The sequence below is a fragment of the Colius striatus genome, chromosome 2 (assembly GCF_028858725.1).
Source record: "Colius striatus isolate bColStr4 chromosome 2, bColStr4.1.hap1, whole genome shotgun sequence".
In the NCBI taxonomy this organism is placed as follows: domain Eukaryota; kingdom Metazoa; phylum Chordata; class Aves; order Coliiformes; family Coliidae; genus Colius; species Colius striatus.
In genome coordinates, this window is record NC_084760.1 from 70282402 (window position 1) to 70301315 (window position 18914).

The 18914-nt window shown below is 37.2% G+C and overlaps 1 protein-coding gene across 1 annotated transcript in view; it reads right to left on the minus strand.

Moving 5' to 3' along the window:
* The window catches only part of RYR2 (ryanodine receptor 2), a 430121-nt gene that overhangs the window by 137745 nt on the left and 273462 nt on the right, over positions 1-18914 (minus strand). The window contains exons 35-46 of the mRNA XM_061991036.1: positions 18779-18865; positions 17813-18039; positions 16328-17132; positions 15570-15770; positions 15343-15448; positions 11210-11353; positions 9319-9592; positions 7504-7618; positions 6809-6941; positions 5627-5730; positions 3156-3291; positions 1949-2135 (exon numbers count right to left, since the gene is read on the minus strand). Of these exons, the coding sequence (XP_061847020.1) occupies positions 1949-2135; positions 3156-3291; positions 5627-5730; positions 6809-6941; positions 7504-7618; positions 9319-9592; positions 11210-11353; positions 15343-15448; positions 15570-15770; positions 16328-17132; positions 17813-18039; positions 18779-18865 (2519 nt within the window). The remainder of the gene's footprint in view (positions 1-1948; positions 2136-3155; positions 3292-5626; positions 5731-6808; positions 6942-7503; positions 7619-9318; positions 9593-11209; positions 11354-15342; positions 15449-15569; positions 15771-16327; positions 17133-17812; positions 18040-18778; positions 18866-18914) is intronic.

Sequence of the window (18914 nt, forward strand, 5' to 3'; positions counted from 1 at the left end):
GACTCAACAGGGCAGAGGAGAGAGGAAGAAGAACATCCCTTGATCTGTTGGCCACACTCTTCTTGATGCATCCCAGGCCATCAGGGCACATTGCTAGCTCATATTTAGCTTATTATCAATCAGTACTCCCAGATCTCTCTCTGCAGAGCTGCTCTTCAGCAGTTTGACCCCCAGCCTGTACTGGTGCATGGGGTTGTTCCTTCCCAGATGCAGGACTCTGTACTTGTCCTTGTTGAACCTCATGACGTTCCTCTCTGACCAATTCTCAAGCCAGTTGAGATCCTGCTGAATGGCAGCACAGCCTTCTGGGGAATCAGCCAGTCCTCCCAGTTTGGTGTCATCAGCCAACTTGCTGAGGGTACACTCTGTGCCCTCATCCAGGTCATTGATGAAGATATTGAACAAGACTGGTCCCAGAACCCGTCCCTGTGGAACTCCACTGGCCACAGGCCTCCAACTCGATTCTGTGCCATTGATCACCACCCTCTGGGTTCTGTCATTCAGCCAGCTCTTGATCCACCTCACCATCCACTCATCCAAGCCACACTGCTTGAGCTTTCCTGTGAGGATGTTATGGGAGACAGTGTCAAAAGCCTTGTTGAAGTCAAGGTAGAAGACATGCACTGCTCTCCCCTCATCTAGCCAGCCGCACTCATAGAAGGCTATCAGGTTGGTCAAACAGGATTTCCCCTTGGTGAAGCCATGTTGACTCCCCCTGATAACCATCTTTTCTTTCATATGTTCAGTGATAACATTCAGGATAAGTTGTTCCATCACCTTTGCGGGGATGGAGGTGAGGCTGAACGGCTTGTAGTTTCCTGGGTCATCCTTCCTGCCCTTTTTGAAGACTGGAGGGATACTGGACTTTCTCCAGCCCTCAGGCACCTTGCCTGTCCTCCATGATTGCTCAAAAATGATGGAGAGAGGCTTAGCAATCACATCAGCCAGCTCTTTCAGCACTCTAGAATGCATCCCATCAGGACCCATGGACTTATGAGCATTAAGCTTGGCCAACAAGTGTTTAATCTCTTCCTCTTCCATCCAGGGCAAGTCCTCTGCTGTCCTGGTCGTCCTGTTATCCTTGCTGGACTGGGAACAGAAGCTGTAACTGTCACAGAAGCTGTAACTGTGGAAAGGAACCCACCACAAAGCAGCTCATTAAACTTATGTCCAGAAGAGGTCATGTCCCAAGAGAAGGAACTTTTATCTGCAGAAACTGCAACCATGGCAAAGAATCCATGCCAGACATATTCACTGAGGACTGCGTCCCATGTGAGGGACCCTGTATCGGCAGAAGCCACAGCTGCAGAAAACAATTCACACCAGAGAAGTTTGTTAAGGACTGTGTCCTGTGCGATGGACCCTGTGTTGGAGCAGGGGAAGAATGCCAGGAGTTGTCCTCATTTGAGAAGAGAGAAGCGGTGGAGCCCATCTGTGAGAGACTGACCACATCCCCCACTCCCTGCCCCCCTGAGCCATTGAGGGGGGAGGAGGTAGAGATATGAGGAGCAGTGAGCTGGGCCCGGGAAGAAAGGAGGGATGGGGGAGGGAGATCTTAAAGTGCTGGGTGTAATTTTCTCATCATCCTACTCCCTTTTTGCTTTTATTCTATTCTGTTTCTTGTAGAATAAACTTTCCTGCTTTCCTGTCTGAGTACTGGAGTCTTTTTTTGCCAGGAACCATAATTGGCAGCAAGCCTTCCCTGCCCTTGTCTCAATTCACAACAATCTTGCTTATCTTTTTACTCCCATCTCGCTAGGGCTTATGCCATCCTAAAGAGGGTGGGGGTGAATGGGGGCACCAAGCGAGAGACTGTCGTGGTGCTGCTGTGCTAGCTGGGCCAAACCACGACAATAATTCACCTCTTAAAACAAAACAGTTTCATGACTAAGATTATAAAGGAAATAATAAAAAATTATGTTAGTGTAAGCAATTCCACTCTACCTACAGGGTTTTACTAGATCCATTACTTGGAGAAGGTCCATCTCTTGTTGAATCTTCTGATATTTGTATTGCTTCCTCCATGGCAGCAAGTAACCCATTGCCTCCTTCTCCTCTTAGAGCTGGACCAAAACATTCAGGTCGACGGATAAGCAACCTCACTACAACGTTAGCATTCTCCTCCACGCTCTCTCCTACCACATAAAACAAATATCAAGATTTAAGATTACATTAAACAGACTTCTGAAATATAATTAGAAAAAGGTACACTAAAGTGCAGAATGTATGCATCAGTAGATACTTTTAACTACAAAACTAAAAAATATCATGACAAAGTTACATAAACACATAAACATACTCTATTATTGAAAGCTATGAAATAAAATGTGATTTAAAAATTAAACAGAATCAAATAAGTAACTATATAATAAACAATATTTAAAGTATCATCAAAACCACTGATTTGTACTGAAGACTCATAATCAAGTGGAAGAGTTCATAAGGGGACCAATATAATTGCTAAATGATAATAATAAATAAAATAATTGTGTCAGGAGGTTGGGACATCCCTTTTTTCTATTGTAGATAGCAACAGGACAAGGGGTAATGGAATGAAGCTGGAACACAAAAAGTTCCATTAAAATATAAGAAAAAACTATTTCACTGTTCAGGTGAGGGAGCCCTGGCACAGGCTGCCCAGAGGGGTTGTGGAGTCTCCTTCCTTGGAGGTCTTCAAGACCCACCTGGACATGTTCCTATGTGACCTGATCTAGGTTGACCTGCTTCTGCAGGTGGGTTGAACTAGATGATCTCTAAAGGTCCATTCCAACCCTACCATTCTATGATTCTATGATAATCATAATAACTACTAAAATTGGACTATCTAAATCTTCCTTAAAAGATAGCGGTTTGGCTTTATGTCTATCGTGTTTTATCATAAAAACATTTAGGACTCTCTGCTCTACTTCCAAAGAAGATGTATGCATTTCAAAGACTAAAGGTGGATCTAAAAAAATTGAGCATACATTCATAAGACACTATACGACCTGTGAAATGGGTACCTAAGTTACTGTATGGCTTGCATAATTGTACTTGTTCTGCAAACTATTCTTTAAATTTACAGTAACTTATCTAGTTGGCTTGAATTACTATTTTAAATGATAAACTTATTTGAACACTAGAGGAAGTCGGAAAATATTAGGCTTCTACTCTACCATTGCAAAAAACAGCAAAACGTAAAAAATCCAAATATCGCTCTCCTTCAACTGGATTCCATCCAATATCTGGGTAGCCTTTACAAATCAACAATGGACAACTCTGCAATCCGCATCCAGCCAAGTAGCGAACCACCTAAAAGCAAGGTAAGACAAAAAGGTTATTAATTGTGAAAGAGATGTGTAGTGTCAAAGGGAAGCATGGTCGTACATTGTCTCAGATACAGTGCCCACATCCTATTATTCCCAGTAAAACCATATCCTATTTTGGGCAAAGCAAGAGTAGCCTCTTTCTTGGTTCACTTTACAAGTATTTTTCTACTTCTGCCATGAACTGCAACACCTTTTTTTCTTCCTTTCTTTTTAAATACACAATACTACCACTCCTTGTAATTCAGACTGATAGTCTCAGTAGTAGTTTTCAGTTTGCTTTCTTTTCTGAATTGTAAGAATTGTATGCATAGCAAGCATAGCCTTTAACCACTTGTAGTGGTTTTGCCTGGGCCAAGTTTTTGGTAGTGGAGGGACTACAGGGGTGGCTACTTTAAACAAAGAGCTGCCAGAAGCATCCCCTGTAGCTCTTTGGACCAATGGCAGTAAGATGGACCCCGCAGCTGACCCAGGCCTGGGCAATTAGTGATGGAGGTAACGCCTCTGTGAATAACCTATTTGAGAAGGGGTAGAAGTTGCTGCGCAGTTGCAAAACTGCAGCAGCAACTGAGAGAGAGAATGTGAAAACATCTCTGCAGACATCAAGGTCAGTGGAGAAGGAGGGGGAGGAGGGTGCTCAGGTCTCAAAAGAAAGACTCCCCTGTGACCTGTGGTGAGGACCATGGTGAGGCAGCTGTGCCCCTGCAGGCCGTGGAAGCCACTGGGAAGCAGAGATTCACTTGCAGCCCATGGAAGACCCCATGCTGAAGCAGGTGGATGCCTGAAGGAGGCTGTGACTCTGTGGGAAGCTTTGTTCCTGGCAGGACCTGGGAGCTCATAGGAAGAGAGGAGCCCATGACAGATGGCAGGTTTGCTGTCAGGGCTTGTAATCCTGTGAGGGACCTAGGCTGGAGCAGTCGGTACCTGAAGGACTGTTGTCCCTGTGGGTGACCCACGTTGGGGCAGGATGTGAGGAGCTGCCCCCGTGGGAGGCCCCTTGCTGGGGCAGTTTGTGAAGAACTGTAGTCCATGGGAAGGACTCACACTGGAGAAGTTAATGATGGACTGTATCCCATGGGGAGGGACCCCACACAGTATCAGTGGGAAGTGTGAAGAGGCCTCCCTCTGTGAAGATGCAGCATCAAAGTCCATCTGTAATGAACTGACTGTACCCCCCATTCTCTATTCCCTGCGCCACTGCTGGGGAAGGGAGAAGAGTCCTGGGAAGAGGGAGGGGTGGAGGGAGGTGTTTTAAGATTCAGTTTTATTTCTTAACTCTGTTCTGATGTCTATTAATAAATTAAACCTTTTTCTCTCCAAATCGAGTCTGTTTTGCCTGTGATGTTAATTGCCGAGCGATCTCCCTGCCCTCATCTTGGCTCAAAAACCTCTCATTACATTTTTTTTTCTCTCCTCTGTCCAGTTTAGGAAGGGGAGTGATATTATGACTTGGTGGCACCTGGCACACAGCCAGGGCTAAACCACTGCACCACTTCAGACAGTTCTTTTTACCATCCATTTATAAGAACAATAAGTCTGGAAATGTTCTTTTGAACATGCATGATCCATCTTCCTCTTCCAAGACAGTATCACCTACACTTACATTATCCCTAGAGATGCTTTCCTACAAAGTCATCTCCAGAAGTAGAGATCTTCAGGAACAAATTGGTGAATGTATTCCATTGTCTTACTTCCCATTAGAAAGTGGCTTTTAACCTTTAATTTGAATCTGCTTTTCTATTATTTAAGCTGCTTTTCTTATCTACCACTGACATGGTAACAATTACTCTATTCCTTTTTCAGAAGCAAATTACATATTCTATAAAATTGTCACACACTCTCTTGGGATTTTTTTTCTTTAGTCTAATAAATCCTTCAAGCTTTTCTGAAGGAGGTTTAAATTTTACAAAAAAATACAGATAGATATTGATAGATATCACTACAAAATTTTCATATATTGTCACAAGTTGTCACAAGGCTTCCAGAAATCACTCTTGCATTCTGCCACCACTGCGTACCACCATCAGGACAGAAGAACAAAGAAAGAATTTAATAATGAAATTTTGTTGGATTTAAACTTCACTATTCCCAAAACAAGAGCTGCCCTTGAGGAAATTCCTTTTTGTTACATGTGTAATGAAATAACCATAAACTCAATTCACCTATTCAGACCACCACTGGAAAGAACAAAAATCAGATTCTCATAGTCCCCTTCATAAAGGTATCTAAAATTCCCATGCAATTCTTATAATCTACTCCAGGAAACAGGAATCTTCCTCTCTCTACAGGGGAAGAAATTGCTTGAGAAAGAAGTTACTAACCTTCTCCAGGTCAGGTTCCCTTAAAGCTAGTGCAAGTTCATTATTATCCATCACAGAGGCTGCAGCAACATCTAAAGGAGTTGATCCTCGCATAGAAGGAGAGGCTGTCAAAATAACATGTAGTTTTAACATCTACTTAATAAAACTTTAAAAAGTCACAAGAAACACATTACATTTTTATAACATACAACACTTTGTCATTGGCTAGCACATGATTATAAGTGTATAGTTTTCTATCACAGTTTATAAAAAAATAATACACACATAAAATTTGACATTGATATGAAATAAAAATACAATATAGATGTTCAAGTTTTCTTAAATATTTGAATCTTTATCACATACTTTGTTTTAAAATCTCTTTCTTTCTAAGTTTCCTGACACATTTGAACAAAAGGTAGTAGGGATTTTATATCTAAAACACTGATGTTCTATCAAATGTATTGAAACAGTAAATGTCTTTGCATTTTAAAATATGATTACATGTTATCTATTTCTTTGTAAAATGGCAGTCGTTATAACATTAGTAAAAGCTAGGATTTTCATATTAACACTCTAAATACATTTGATTTGGGCACTTTCTTTCCAAATCGATTTTTAGTTTCTGCATCTGTCCTGTACCTATACATCAATAAAAAATTTCTGATAATTTAAAAAAATTACTATGATGATTCCTCTATTTCCTCTATAATATTTCAGTCTAGAAAAGAAAGGTAAACATTTTAAGAAAATGTCAAGGTTCGTTTCTAGGCATTTGTAAACACATATCCAGGCAAATGAGCTTTGTGTAAAAGAAAGTACAGGGGAGTAAGTTTGAGCACTGAGAAGTAAGCACTAATGAAATACTGCCAGAACTTATTTATGATTCTCTTCATCAAAATCAGGATTTTATTCTGTTCCTTAAAATGTGCAACTAAATATGAATCCTCTCTTAATGTCCAGGTACACACAAAACAGTGTATACTAAATTACCACAATGTTACTGCCAGTAGTTTGTTTGGAGTCAGCAACACAGTTAATGCACATATTTTTCCACTGGGTAAAACAGAAACTTAAATACAAACAAGAAGACACAGAGGGATGCAGAAAAACACAAGTGGTTATAAATATACATATATATGCATAAAAATAAGTTTTAAGGTTTTGGTTTAGAATCTCAAAAGCCACGCATTTATTACTTACCAAGGCCAACACTGCTGTTTTCCAATAAATAGCTAAGATGGTCAAACATAGCTTTTTGATTCTGCCTGCTGATGCGGCAAAAATAGCATAGAAAACGACAACAGTTTGCCACCATCTTTGGGAAAGTGATTTCCTAGGACACAAACAGAAACAGACTGAAGCTCGAAGTCTAAGAGAAGTAAAAAAAACTACAAAAGATTGTTTATGTAACAGCTTTTTAATACATTCATATTTCTGCACTGTATTCAGTTTACTTTAGGTTTCACCCTGGTATCAATGAAGATTTCTCAGAAAGTAAATAACTCCTTAAGCCAGAATGAATAAGGGAATTGAAATTGAATTGAAAAACAGGAGCTGGGCTCAGCCATAAATTCTAGATACAAACATGAAAGAATGTGAATGCTTATTGTTTTTTAACTAGTTTCTAAAAAGGTATCCCCTTTAAAATCCAGTAAGCACATATAGTGTTATTTGCATTTTTTTTCCTTAAAACATCTAAAATCACAATGTTAATTACATCTTCCTCCAGGATGGAAGTATAAATTCTTCTAAAAACGTAGTCAACTATTGTGCTAATGGAAATTAGTAAGAGGTTGTGGTCTCAGTACCTCCAGTGATCACTCAGCATTTTACAGGATAAAGCTTTGCACAGCTATATTCTAAACTCTGTGTCTTCTAACAGTGAATTGCTTTACCTTGGATTCTCCTCCACCAAGAACATTTACCATCACTTCCATAACAGTTTCATGCATTCCTAAAGCTCTCATGAGATTTGGATGTTGGTAAAATACTTTATTATTCATGATGTCTCTACAGAAAACACAATAAAAAAAATGGATTAAAACATTCTTGACCAATAGTTTACCCATTATGTTACTTGCCAAGCTTCTCTACTGTGTAACTGTTCCCCACCTGAGGTGAAAAATTACCTCAGGGACTTTAATCAAGTTAAGTCTCAGTCTCTCTTGATAGCCTATTTTTCTATACACATTGTGGAAGAACCAGACCTATCTTTTCATATGTTGTATATAACATATATATATATATATCATATAATATTATTTTAAATCTATACATATATTATTATATATGTTAAAATATATTATTTATTTATATAGGTATAAAAATATATATACACATAATGCTGGAGCATATTAGGCTATAAAAGATACAAATAGCACAGCTAGGTAACCTACAAGACAAACAAGACTATGATAGACGCTGCCAAGAAGAGTGATGGGAACAGGCAATGAGAACACTAGCCTAACAGAGTATTCTTTCTTCTTATACCAGATATTCACATTTCACCAGAAACATTGTTAAAATTAAATCAGATTCACAAAATCTTAGCTTCTAATTTATAGTATAAAAGGTTGAGGAAAAACATGTAAAAGAACAAAAAGAAAGCAGACCATGAGATGAAAATCCCTCTGAGATTATGTTTTTTCCATGCACAACATACAAACTAGTAATCACTTATTTTAGGCTTTGTTAGCTTAAGTGAAATGTAGAACTCAAATCTGAAGTACAAAAGTGGAAAGGTGGATTTAGAAATACCAGTATTTTGTACCTCGACAGGTGACGTACTCTCCCCTTTGACAAAGCCTTAGTATGAGTACACTGAACATTACAACACACAAGGAACACTGATGAGACCCACTGTCAAGCTAAGAGGTAGGCACTGTTCATGATGACACTACCAAATGATGTATAGATATTATTTGGATATTTGAGGTCTTCAGTAAGCTCAAAAAAAAAAAAAAAAGAAAAAAAAAAGAAATAGAAAAAGAAAAGAAAAAAAAAGGATATTTTGCACAAAAAAAGCTTCTCTCTCCTTGTATTCCTGGTATTCTTTGCATAAAGTTATCTTTAGTTGTCATTGCTCTTGCTGATTGGGGATTTTTAATACATCAGATAGTAATGCTGATTTGAAGAATGTGAGATAAAAAAGTATTTCACTAGTAGAGAGGATGGTGTTTCTGTTTTCTACAACTGTATTGTTTATTAGTCTATATTTCACTATTATTAATTATATCATTAGGAAAAATTCTTCATAGTTCTAACACTATGAACTGCATTCAGTATAATAAAAAGACGACATATGTACAGAAATGTATAGACACAACTGAAATAGCTGACTGGTGGGGAGAATTGCATGTGTCAACAGCTGCCAGTCACCACACTCATATAAAATTAACAGTATTTTTGGTAAGGATTCTTCACAGCCATACTATTTAAAATACAGCAGCAAGATATATTTTGTAATATAAAATATCACATGTAGTTTCTCTCAGAAGTCTTAGAGATGTCATTTACTTCTCTCAAAAAATGATGCATATAATGCAACAAAGGGTCTATCTTACAATGAAGATACAACTGATGCCAGTGTCTGCATTTATACTCATACAGACTACTCACATTCAAACTTCAAATGTAACCTTCACCATAACCATATAGGAAATAACAATACATATCTGTAAATGAAGAAAGGTTAAACTCGAGTTATTTACCCTAATCCACGAATCATAAGTTTCTCTTCCTCCTTCCCCATTCTGACACTAAGTAAGGAACGGATTTGGCCAAGGGATGCCAGAAGATTGATTGTGTCTTCCACAGACACACTATTTATGGTGTAGGTCTTTGGTAAGGCTCGAACCAGGCCACCAATGCCATCATATTGGCGATGTAGCAATACAAACATGGCCCTCACTAACTCTGGGTCTTCTATCACTGATTCCTGGGCCCAGCGTACCATTGTGTCTGAAATCAACTGCTGAAGAGTAGCTGTGAAGAAAAAAAAAATCACCAAATTACTACCAATTGCTCATCTCTTTACTGGTAGTCCCTCAGAACCCATTATGCAGCATGAATTCAAATTAATTAAATTCTTAAGTACCATGTTTTCAAGGTATTTTTTTAGTAGATTATCAAAGGAAAATAAAATCATGCAAGAGACACAGAAACATCTCTAAATCAAAATATGGAAACAAATATGAACGTAAGCAAAAAAATCACAAACAAGATGTTAAAAAAGTCACTAGATTCATTTCTATATATTGCTTTCAGTATTTTTCCAAGAATTCAAGTCTGAGGGTTTTTCTTACATATTATGAAGTAAGACTGAAAAGATATACCAGTAGCACATGTAAACACTGCATTATTTATTTACATGTCTAAGCTCTGTATCCACTTGAAATTTTACAATATACAAAAACAAAGACTCTACAAAAGAAATAGAAATGAAGAGACTCCAATTAAAATAAATGGCAAATCGTCATTTGTATATTTTGAATTCTGTCTGTCTATTGAAGCAAGAAACTCGTATCTGGTATTCTCACGGGCAATCTGTATTAGTTGGGATATATATATTTCTATTGGGAAAGTCATACATTAAAATAGACAAGCTATATAATGCCAGTTAAGTTTTAAGACTACTGTTTGGAAAAATTAGTCTCTCCAGCAGTTCTCTGTCCCTCTTGAGCTGAGGAGCCCAGAACTGGACACATCTCACCAAGGCAGATGAGAAGGGGAGAAGAACCTCCCTTGACCTGCTGGCTACACTCTTCTTGATGCAACCCAGGATGCCATTGGCCTTCTTGGCCATGAGGGTACATTGCTGGCTCATATTTAGTTTATTATCAATTAGGACTCTCAGATCTCTCTCTGCAGGTAAAGTTTTTTATCAAAATCAGAACACTTAAACTGTGTGCCCAGAAATTCATTCTCACTAGTGGGGTAGCAGCATCAAAACCTAGAACATTTGAGAGTGCTACTCATCATAATAAAGGCAAAAAATTGTAAATATAAAATCAGTATTGACAAGTAAAAAGTCAATAAAATATCATAATCTTTTGGCACCAAATGCTCAACTTCAATGCACTGGCAATGATCCTTATCAAGCTGGAAAGGCAGATGACAGTGTCACAAAAACTACAGCACAACAATTACAGTCAGTAATCTTGCCTTTTAGGTTCAGTGGGAAGGTCTCTCCTAAGTACATTTTTGCAAATTACAGTCTAAGTATATATTCTTTAGTTTCGTAATCTTTGTGCAAATACTGATGTGAAGCTGCTGCAGTTGATTTTATGAGCCAGCTCTACAATTATTGTCTGGGCTAAATTCTACTAAAAGCAAGATTCATTCTGGAAAAAAATATGACTTGAAAAAAGGATTAAAGGTAAAAAAAAAAGTAGAAGAACTTTTCCAATACATCCCATTGAGAAACAAATCTGCCATTACAAAAATTCCATCTGACATTTTGAGTCTGAGCTACAAACTTTAAGGTGCACAGATGTTTTCCTAAAAATTCACCTTGTTTGACAATAATATATCAAGAACTTAATCCACTGCTTCTTTTGCCTTTTGGAATTAGGATACAATAAACTGTTTAATTTTGCTTACAGGATGTCTTAGCATCGTCATCAAGTGGCTTCTCAGTCTGCTTCTTCTTCAAATATGTAACTTTTTCCATAAGGTATAGGAGGCGACCTCTAATGGTTAAATCACTGTTTCCATCCAAGGTTCCATCTTCACCTAGTTCAATTCCTGAAACAGTAAAAGAATAACATTTAACTACTTACAGACACATTTTGTATCTTATATGTATAATCATAATCAAACCAAACTATGTTCTGTTCTGTTAGAACCACAGAAGATTTTGATATCGGATGTGCTTAACCAGCAGTTTGGAACAAACTAAAGACTAGGTATATGTGTAAGACAGAAAACTGCAGATAAGAATCACGTAAACTTATTAATTGCATTAATTGTATGCTATTATAAATAAAATATCTAGTTAATATAATTGTGGTCAGCTGCTCCAATATGCATATTTCCATGCTAATGCTGATGCCTGTGCTTTGCAATGTGTGTATCAGAAGCGTAGATGTAGTCATTACTGACACAGTATGGTTCAACTGATACTAATAGGAGATTTTTAGGTAAAACATATAGAAGTCAAAAAACTGAAGTAATAATAAACATACTTTCTAGTGACCAGTAAGAAGGAAGTAGCCACCTTCACAATACAGTGGATCATAATATAAGAAGCTACAAAAATGTAAAAAAAAAAAAAGCATGTGAGACATTACAGAATCACAGAACAACCAAGGTTGGAATGGGCCTTTAGATCTCATCTAATCCAATCTCTCAGGTCAAAGCAGGTTCAACTACAGCAGGTTGCTCAGGACCATGTCCAGCAAGTTGTGAATATCTCCTAAGGTGGAGACTCCACAACCTCTGTGAGCAAACTCTTCTTGAGTTCCATTACTCCTATAGAAGAAAGGGAAAAAAAAACCAAAAAAGGAAGAATGTCCTTTATTTCAATTTGTGCTTATTGTCTATTATGTTGTCACTAAGGATCATTTGGCTCATCCTTCTTTATTGTCACTGTCCAACAGGTATTTATATTCCAGGATAGCCCCTCTTTGGACTTACTCTAGTGTGTCCATGCCTTTCATAATGGGGAGCTCAGATGTTCACTTTCTTTCCCTCATGGGCCCATTGCTGATCGTGGTCCACCAGGATCCCTAGGTCCTTATCTGCAAACCTGATTTCCAGTTTTGGCCCTTGCCTGCCCTTGCTGCATGGGGTCATTCCTCCGCAGGTGCAGGACTTTGCACTTCCCATTGCTGAACTTCATGGGAGTCCTGTCAGCTAATTTCTCTCATATTTTCAATTTTATTAATTTATATATACGTTGGAAAAAAATTTAAAATCTCAACCTATAACTATTACACTAAAATAAGTCATTAAACTACTTTTTCTGTGGTTTTTTTTCAATTTCCAATATAAGTTCTGAAGTTAAGGGGTTTTTCCTCTGTTTAAATGGAACTTTTTGCGTTCTAGCTTCATCCCATTACCCCTCATCATGTCACTAGACACCAGAGAAAAAAATTGATGTCCCAACCTCTTGACATCCACTATTTAGATATTTGTAAATATTAATGATGTCCACCTGCAGTCTCCTCTAGGCTGAACAGCCCCAGTTCCTCATAAGCGCTTCCTCATAAGGCACATGTTCCAGACCCCTGATCATCTTGGTGGCCCTGTGCTGGACTCTCTCCACAAGTTCTATGTCCCACTTGAGCTGGGGAGCCCAGAACTTGACACAGTACTCCAGATGAGGCCTCACCAGGGAGTTTGTGGGGAGTTCTTTAACAAGCTTGAATTTTATAGGATGTTTCCTCATGACATTACATCATTCTTCTTAATTTATTGCACCTATTTTTAATTGTCTGATTTATTTTTTTGCACTACGTACAGTTTCATTTCCAATTAAAGTGATTTTGTTATATTTTGTCCTAAGAGAGTAATTGACACTAAACTCAACGAAGATAATCAGTAAGTTCATATTTTACACTAAATCATACTACAAAATGGTTTGGATGGCAGCCACTTCAATCAAACTAATTAACAGTAAAGACACTGAAAAGTCTTACCAATAAGAACACAGGGATGTTCTGAAATTACTCAAATGAAATATGTTTTCCCACAGGTAGACTGTTCCCTGAGCTCTAGCTGTACTTTTCTCATTTTCAAACTGTCAATATAATTGTGTCTCAATCATTTCACTAGATGCAAATCCCCAAACAGTAGCTCGCTGATCTGCTAAAAGATACAGGATGTGTAATTGTTTTACTTATTTTACAACAGCCACATTTTGAATACACAGAGTAATTAATTCTGCTACACTGTAATGCATCATCCTCTGACCCACAAAGTTAATTTTTGAGTTGAAGATTACACAATTTTTTATTTCCCTATAAAGAAAGAAAAAAAATAACAGCAAAACTAGACCAAGTAATTTGAACAGAGGAGAATGACGATAAAAATCTAAAGTAAACTGCAAAAATTAAAGAGAAAGATAAAGCCTATTTTCCTCTAAAGAGTTATTTCTAAATTATTTAGATCACCTTTGTTTTCTGTTTTTCTGACAGTTTACTTTGAAATTTCTTTTTTTCTTTGTTTACTTTCTTCATTTAAAATAGAAATATTTAATTTGAAGTATCTTAATGACCTTCCTCAAATTTGTGGATTATACAGACTGAGGACAACAGAAAATGTACTCAAAGACAGGAAGGTCAACAGGGTGAAGGAATGGGACGACAGGGTATTCGGAGTTCAGCAAGGACAAATGCAAAGTTTTGCAACTTGGACAGACCAGTCTCTGTTACAATACAGATTGGACATGACCTGGGCAAGAAATATCTTTGTAAAAAGAATTTTGGTGGATGTATTGGACAACAAGCTATATAGCAGTCAGCAGAGCACTCTAACAGCAATGAGACCTAAAAATATCCTGTATTTCCAGAAATATAATCACTAGCTCAAGGCAAGAGGCTATTCCCCAGTACTTGGTATTCAAGAAATGACAGCTGGAATATTCCATCAAATTTTGGGTTACCCAGTACAACAAAAACATTGAAAAGTTGAAGAGCCCATCAACGGCCCATCAAGTCGATTTGTGGCTGGACCACCTCAGTTTGTCAGCCCACAGAACAGAAGCTTTAAGTTGAATCTAATAGTAGTCCAATAAAACCTACAAGGACGTTAGAAAGAAAATGCAGCCATGCTGTTTACTGAAGTGAATATACAACTGTCAAAATCAACATCAGGACACTCATGCCCTGCAATTCAAGTGAAGAAATCAAAATCACAAATAATTAACTGCTCTTTATGATTATTAGTCTGTTTCATTATACAATGAACTTCTATATCTTCATTTATGTCTCAGAAGAATCAGCCACTAATAGTATGTTATATTGTGCTTAATATGGCCATAGTCAACTTAGAATCATAGAATGATAGCAGTTGGAAGGAACCTTTAGAGGTCATCTAGTCCAACCTCCCCGCAGAGCAGGTTCACAAAGAGATCAGGTCACACGGGAACATGTCCGGATGGATCTTGAAGACCTCCAAGGAAGGAGACTCCAACAATCTCCCTGGGCAGCCTGTTCCAGTGCTCCATCACCCTCAAAGTGAAACAGTTTTTTCTTATGTTTAAATGGAACTTTTTGTGTTCCAGCTTTATCCCATTACCCCTTGTGCTGTTGCTAGATACAATAGAAAAAAGGGATGTCCCAACATCCTGACATCCACCATTTAGATATTTGTAAATATTAATGATTGTAAATACTAATTGATACAGCAAAGATGACCTACACCAACCTATGCACGGGAGTGCAAGGGAAACAGAAGAGGGCAGAGGAATTCCTTGAATAAAAAGTGAGCCATAGTATTATCCAGTATATTAAGACCAAAGAAAAGTTCACAAAGTTGTATGAGTGAAAAAAAATCCCTCACAAAACAAAACATACTGCATTCCCTTCCCTTCTGGTTTGATCAGATATGAGGACAAGATCATTTCCTTGGTTTTGAGTACAAGTTGAGTATTTTTATATTATAATATTTACAATTTATATAGTGTAATCTATAGACTAATTAGTTGGTATTTCTTATGTTAATTTATTTAGAAAAATGATTCTACAGCTAATATAATTAAAAAAGTGAAAATATTCAGTAACAATACTTACCACAGTGTGTCATTAAGTCTTCATGGAAATCCAAGAGTTGATCCCGAACTTCTTCAGGGCAAGGACAATCATTTTTATCATCTTTAAAGTTCAGCAGCATGTTTATCTGGAAGAATATAAAGCAAAGGCAAACACATTGAGGTCCAAAAGGAAAAGCTGTGAAATCAAACAGAACTGTGCCACATACAGAGCACAACAAAAAGTAAATCGATTGTTTTAAGTTGTACCTGTTCCTGAGGTGGAGATCGAAATTCTTTTGTTTTTCTAGCTGTCAGGGCAGCAGACATGTTCAAGGCCTGCATCACTTCATTGTAACGAAAGCGCTGATTCTCTTGAAGCTTGGCCACAAAATCATCTGAAAATGCCACAATAGCTTCTATTCTGTGTCGTACTTGGCAATCACACAGATATTGAAGTAGATGGCACATCTAAGAAAATGGTATTGTAAGAGAAATAAGAGTTGGCAAGGTAATAAATATCTTTTCTGTATTATGTGACTAAGGATGCATTCTTTACAGCAACAGTTATTATGAAATAAAATAAAGTCACAGGAATCATTAATGCTGTCAGTTATGACTTGTGAAGTAATCCTATACTCGCAATATCTGTCATTTGAAAGAGATTTATGACATGTAAAATATAACCTTAACAAAAGTTATAATAGAATGGATTTACTCATTGCTCCTATGAAGTTTATTCTCTCTCTGAATCCATATAACTGAAGAATATCCGTTAATGCAATTGAGAAAGTAGTTCTATTTACTGAATAGAATGTTCATACATTATTATCCAATAACAGTTATTCGATCTGTGGTGAACAAGTTCATATCATCAGGAAGACACTAAATCTTGTTTCCTGTAAGGAAATTACTTCTCTATTTAACTAACATCAAAATGTTGTATTCTTTTAAAGAGAAATTACCAAGTGAAGAAAAAAGGATCTGCGAAGAAATCAGACCAACCACTACCACAGCAATGCTGTTACCTGTACTTTAACAGGTTCTGGAAGTTTCATCTGAAGGAGTCCTTCCTTTGGCACCTTTGGCTCCCCTCTTGTTTCTTGCTCTCTTTCTTCTAACTTGAGCTCATCTGAACGCAGCTCCTTTTCTGAGAAATCAATTTCATCCGCCTGGCTCATTGCTTCTTTGAAAACTCGTGGCTCAATTAACTGCAAGATGTGTTTGAGATCCGCATTGTGGAAGATACCCATAATTAGGAGAGTATAAAAGAGCTTGATGAGAGGGACAAACAGAAATTCTGTAGAACCTCCAACTGGATCTCTGACATGGAGGCTGCCCTCCTGAACAGCTTCAGTCAACATCTCTATGGTTTTGGCCTTTAAAATTTCCAGAGGGAATTCAGGACTGAACTGAAAGCATTCACTGCTTATGCTTACAAAACTTGGAGAGGAGAACTGCATTCTTGGTCTTAATGAAGTGCTAAGTCCTATACCAGGGAGGCCATGTTTTTTGTTTTCATCAGGAAACAAGGTAATACTCTTGGTCTCATCTGTCATTGGAACTATAAATTCACTATTCATCATCAATCTGGCAGTTGCATAGGTATTGAGATGGATGTCAATGAGTAAATCATAATATCCTGCACGTAATAAGCCTGGCATATATTTATTCTCAATAGCATACAGAAGTTGAGATTCATCCACATGGCTACACATAGCATGGGCCACTCGGTTGTTGCCTAAAGCACAAACAGCTGAATATAATCGGAGGGTATGGTAGTGAAATTTTAGCAATTCTTCTTGTTCTGTGAGCTCTAAAATATCAATTGTTCTGCAGAGAAAAAAAAAAAAAAAACCAGTAAATTCCGTGTCAGTGCAAAAACTTACTTAAGTGAAGGAATTCAGAATTTTCCCTAAGGATAATATTGGCACAGTATCAGTTTTAGGGCTGGACTTTTTCTGTGTTTCAACTTTCATGTGAGAATAGCTGTTAACCTAAGAATTAAGGATTAATAACAAGATCACCTAATTTTATTTTATTTTCTTTTCACTTTTGGCACTGGCAAAATGCTGAGACATTTGGGTAACAAGGAAATCACACTGCTAATTGTGTAAATTTCAATTGTTTAAATTAAATTTTGGTAAATTAATGAAATAATTAGAATGGTGACATATCTGAAAAATCTCTACAAAAACAGAACTTTGCCTATCTTACAGATTAATAATTTATAAGCAGAGTTCCTTTCATTTTCATTCAAAACCTATATATACTATTAAAGAGTTTGGAGAGAAACTAGGAGAGGTTGGAAACACAGCAAAAAAAAAAAGTAGATTTAAAAACACTGGAAAATAAGATTAATTTTAAATAATAGCTAAATCAAAACACACTGCCTTTATTTACATGTGTTATACATACAAAGAAGGCCTTGGGCTTTTCCTAGAGAAATTTTATTACATGTCTAGCTTCACAACCCGAACCTAACCCTGATATGCTTTTACACAAACATCAACCTGTTTTCTTCAGGAATATGAAGGGCCATGAACTGCAAAGGACTCGGGCACTGTATCATCCAGCCTTGACGTTCACTGATCCGAGAAACGTCAACCTTCAAGAAATGATTTGGCACTCTGCTCCAAAGCACATGAGTCAAAAATTGGACATGGAGACGTGGAGGACATTGAGAGACTGGGTTTTTGTGTTCACTTTTGAATAAGCCAGCAGATAAAGGCATTACATTCTGGAAAAATCCAACAGAAGAGCAATCAGTTTCTTTATCTTTACCACAGAATGAATATATGATACCTTTCAAGGAATATTTTCGCCATATAGTAAAGTAAAACACAACAGGAAATTAACACTTTCAGTAGTTTGTAAAACCAGCTAGGAACTGTTGACAGATTAGCAGGAAGAAAGAAATGTCCACGACAATTTATTTTAAATAGCTAAATTTGAAATAGAAAGTTGAATGGAATGTGTGGTCCCTTCCATGCACCAGAGATCTGAATTCCACTCTTCTTTTACCTCTTCTGATTTCTTAGGCATTCACATATCCAAAGCAAGGAAGTAAACATCAGCTGAGTTTTCATAGGGTACTGTTTAAATGTACTTTAAAAATATTTTAAAACGCTAGCCTAATCTGCAGATACATTGGTCACTCATGCTGTGTGTAGAATAAGAGATTTGCCTTCCTGATCCCAGTGATTTTGCTTTGTCATGAAGGATGAGATCGAGAAAATTCAACGAGATTTTGCAATATCCTCTGACAATTCTAATCAGTTACAACCCTTCTCATCCAATATACTGAATTTTAAATACCCGAAGTTAAGAATAAAAATGGAAATAGTTTAGCAGTTAGAATCATAAAAACTTGCCCAATACCAGGTACACATTGCAGGCAACAAATGGAAAAAAAAAAGATAAGATTATTTTACATGATATATTAGACCTAAACTTCCACAAAATGAAGCATTACTTACCTTTATTCTTCCCAATTCAAACTGGAAGACATTGGGGCTTGTAGCTTGAGCAAATACAGCTGGAAATAACTTTGTACTTGGTTCAACCTAAATCAAAGATGCACAAATATATAACCACTGAAGACAGTAAAACACT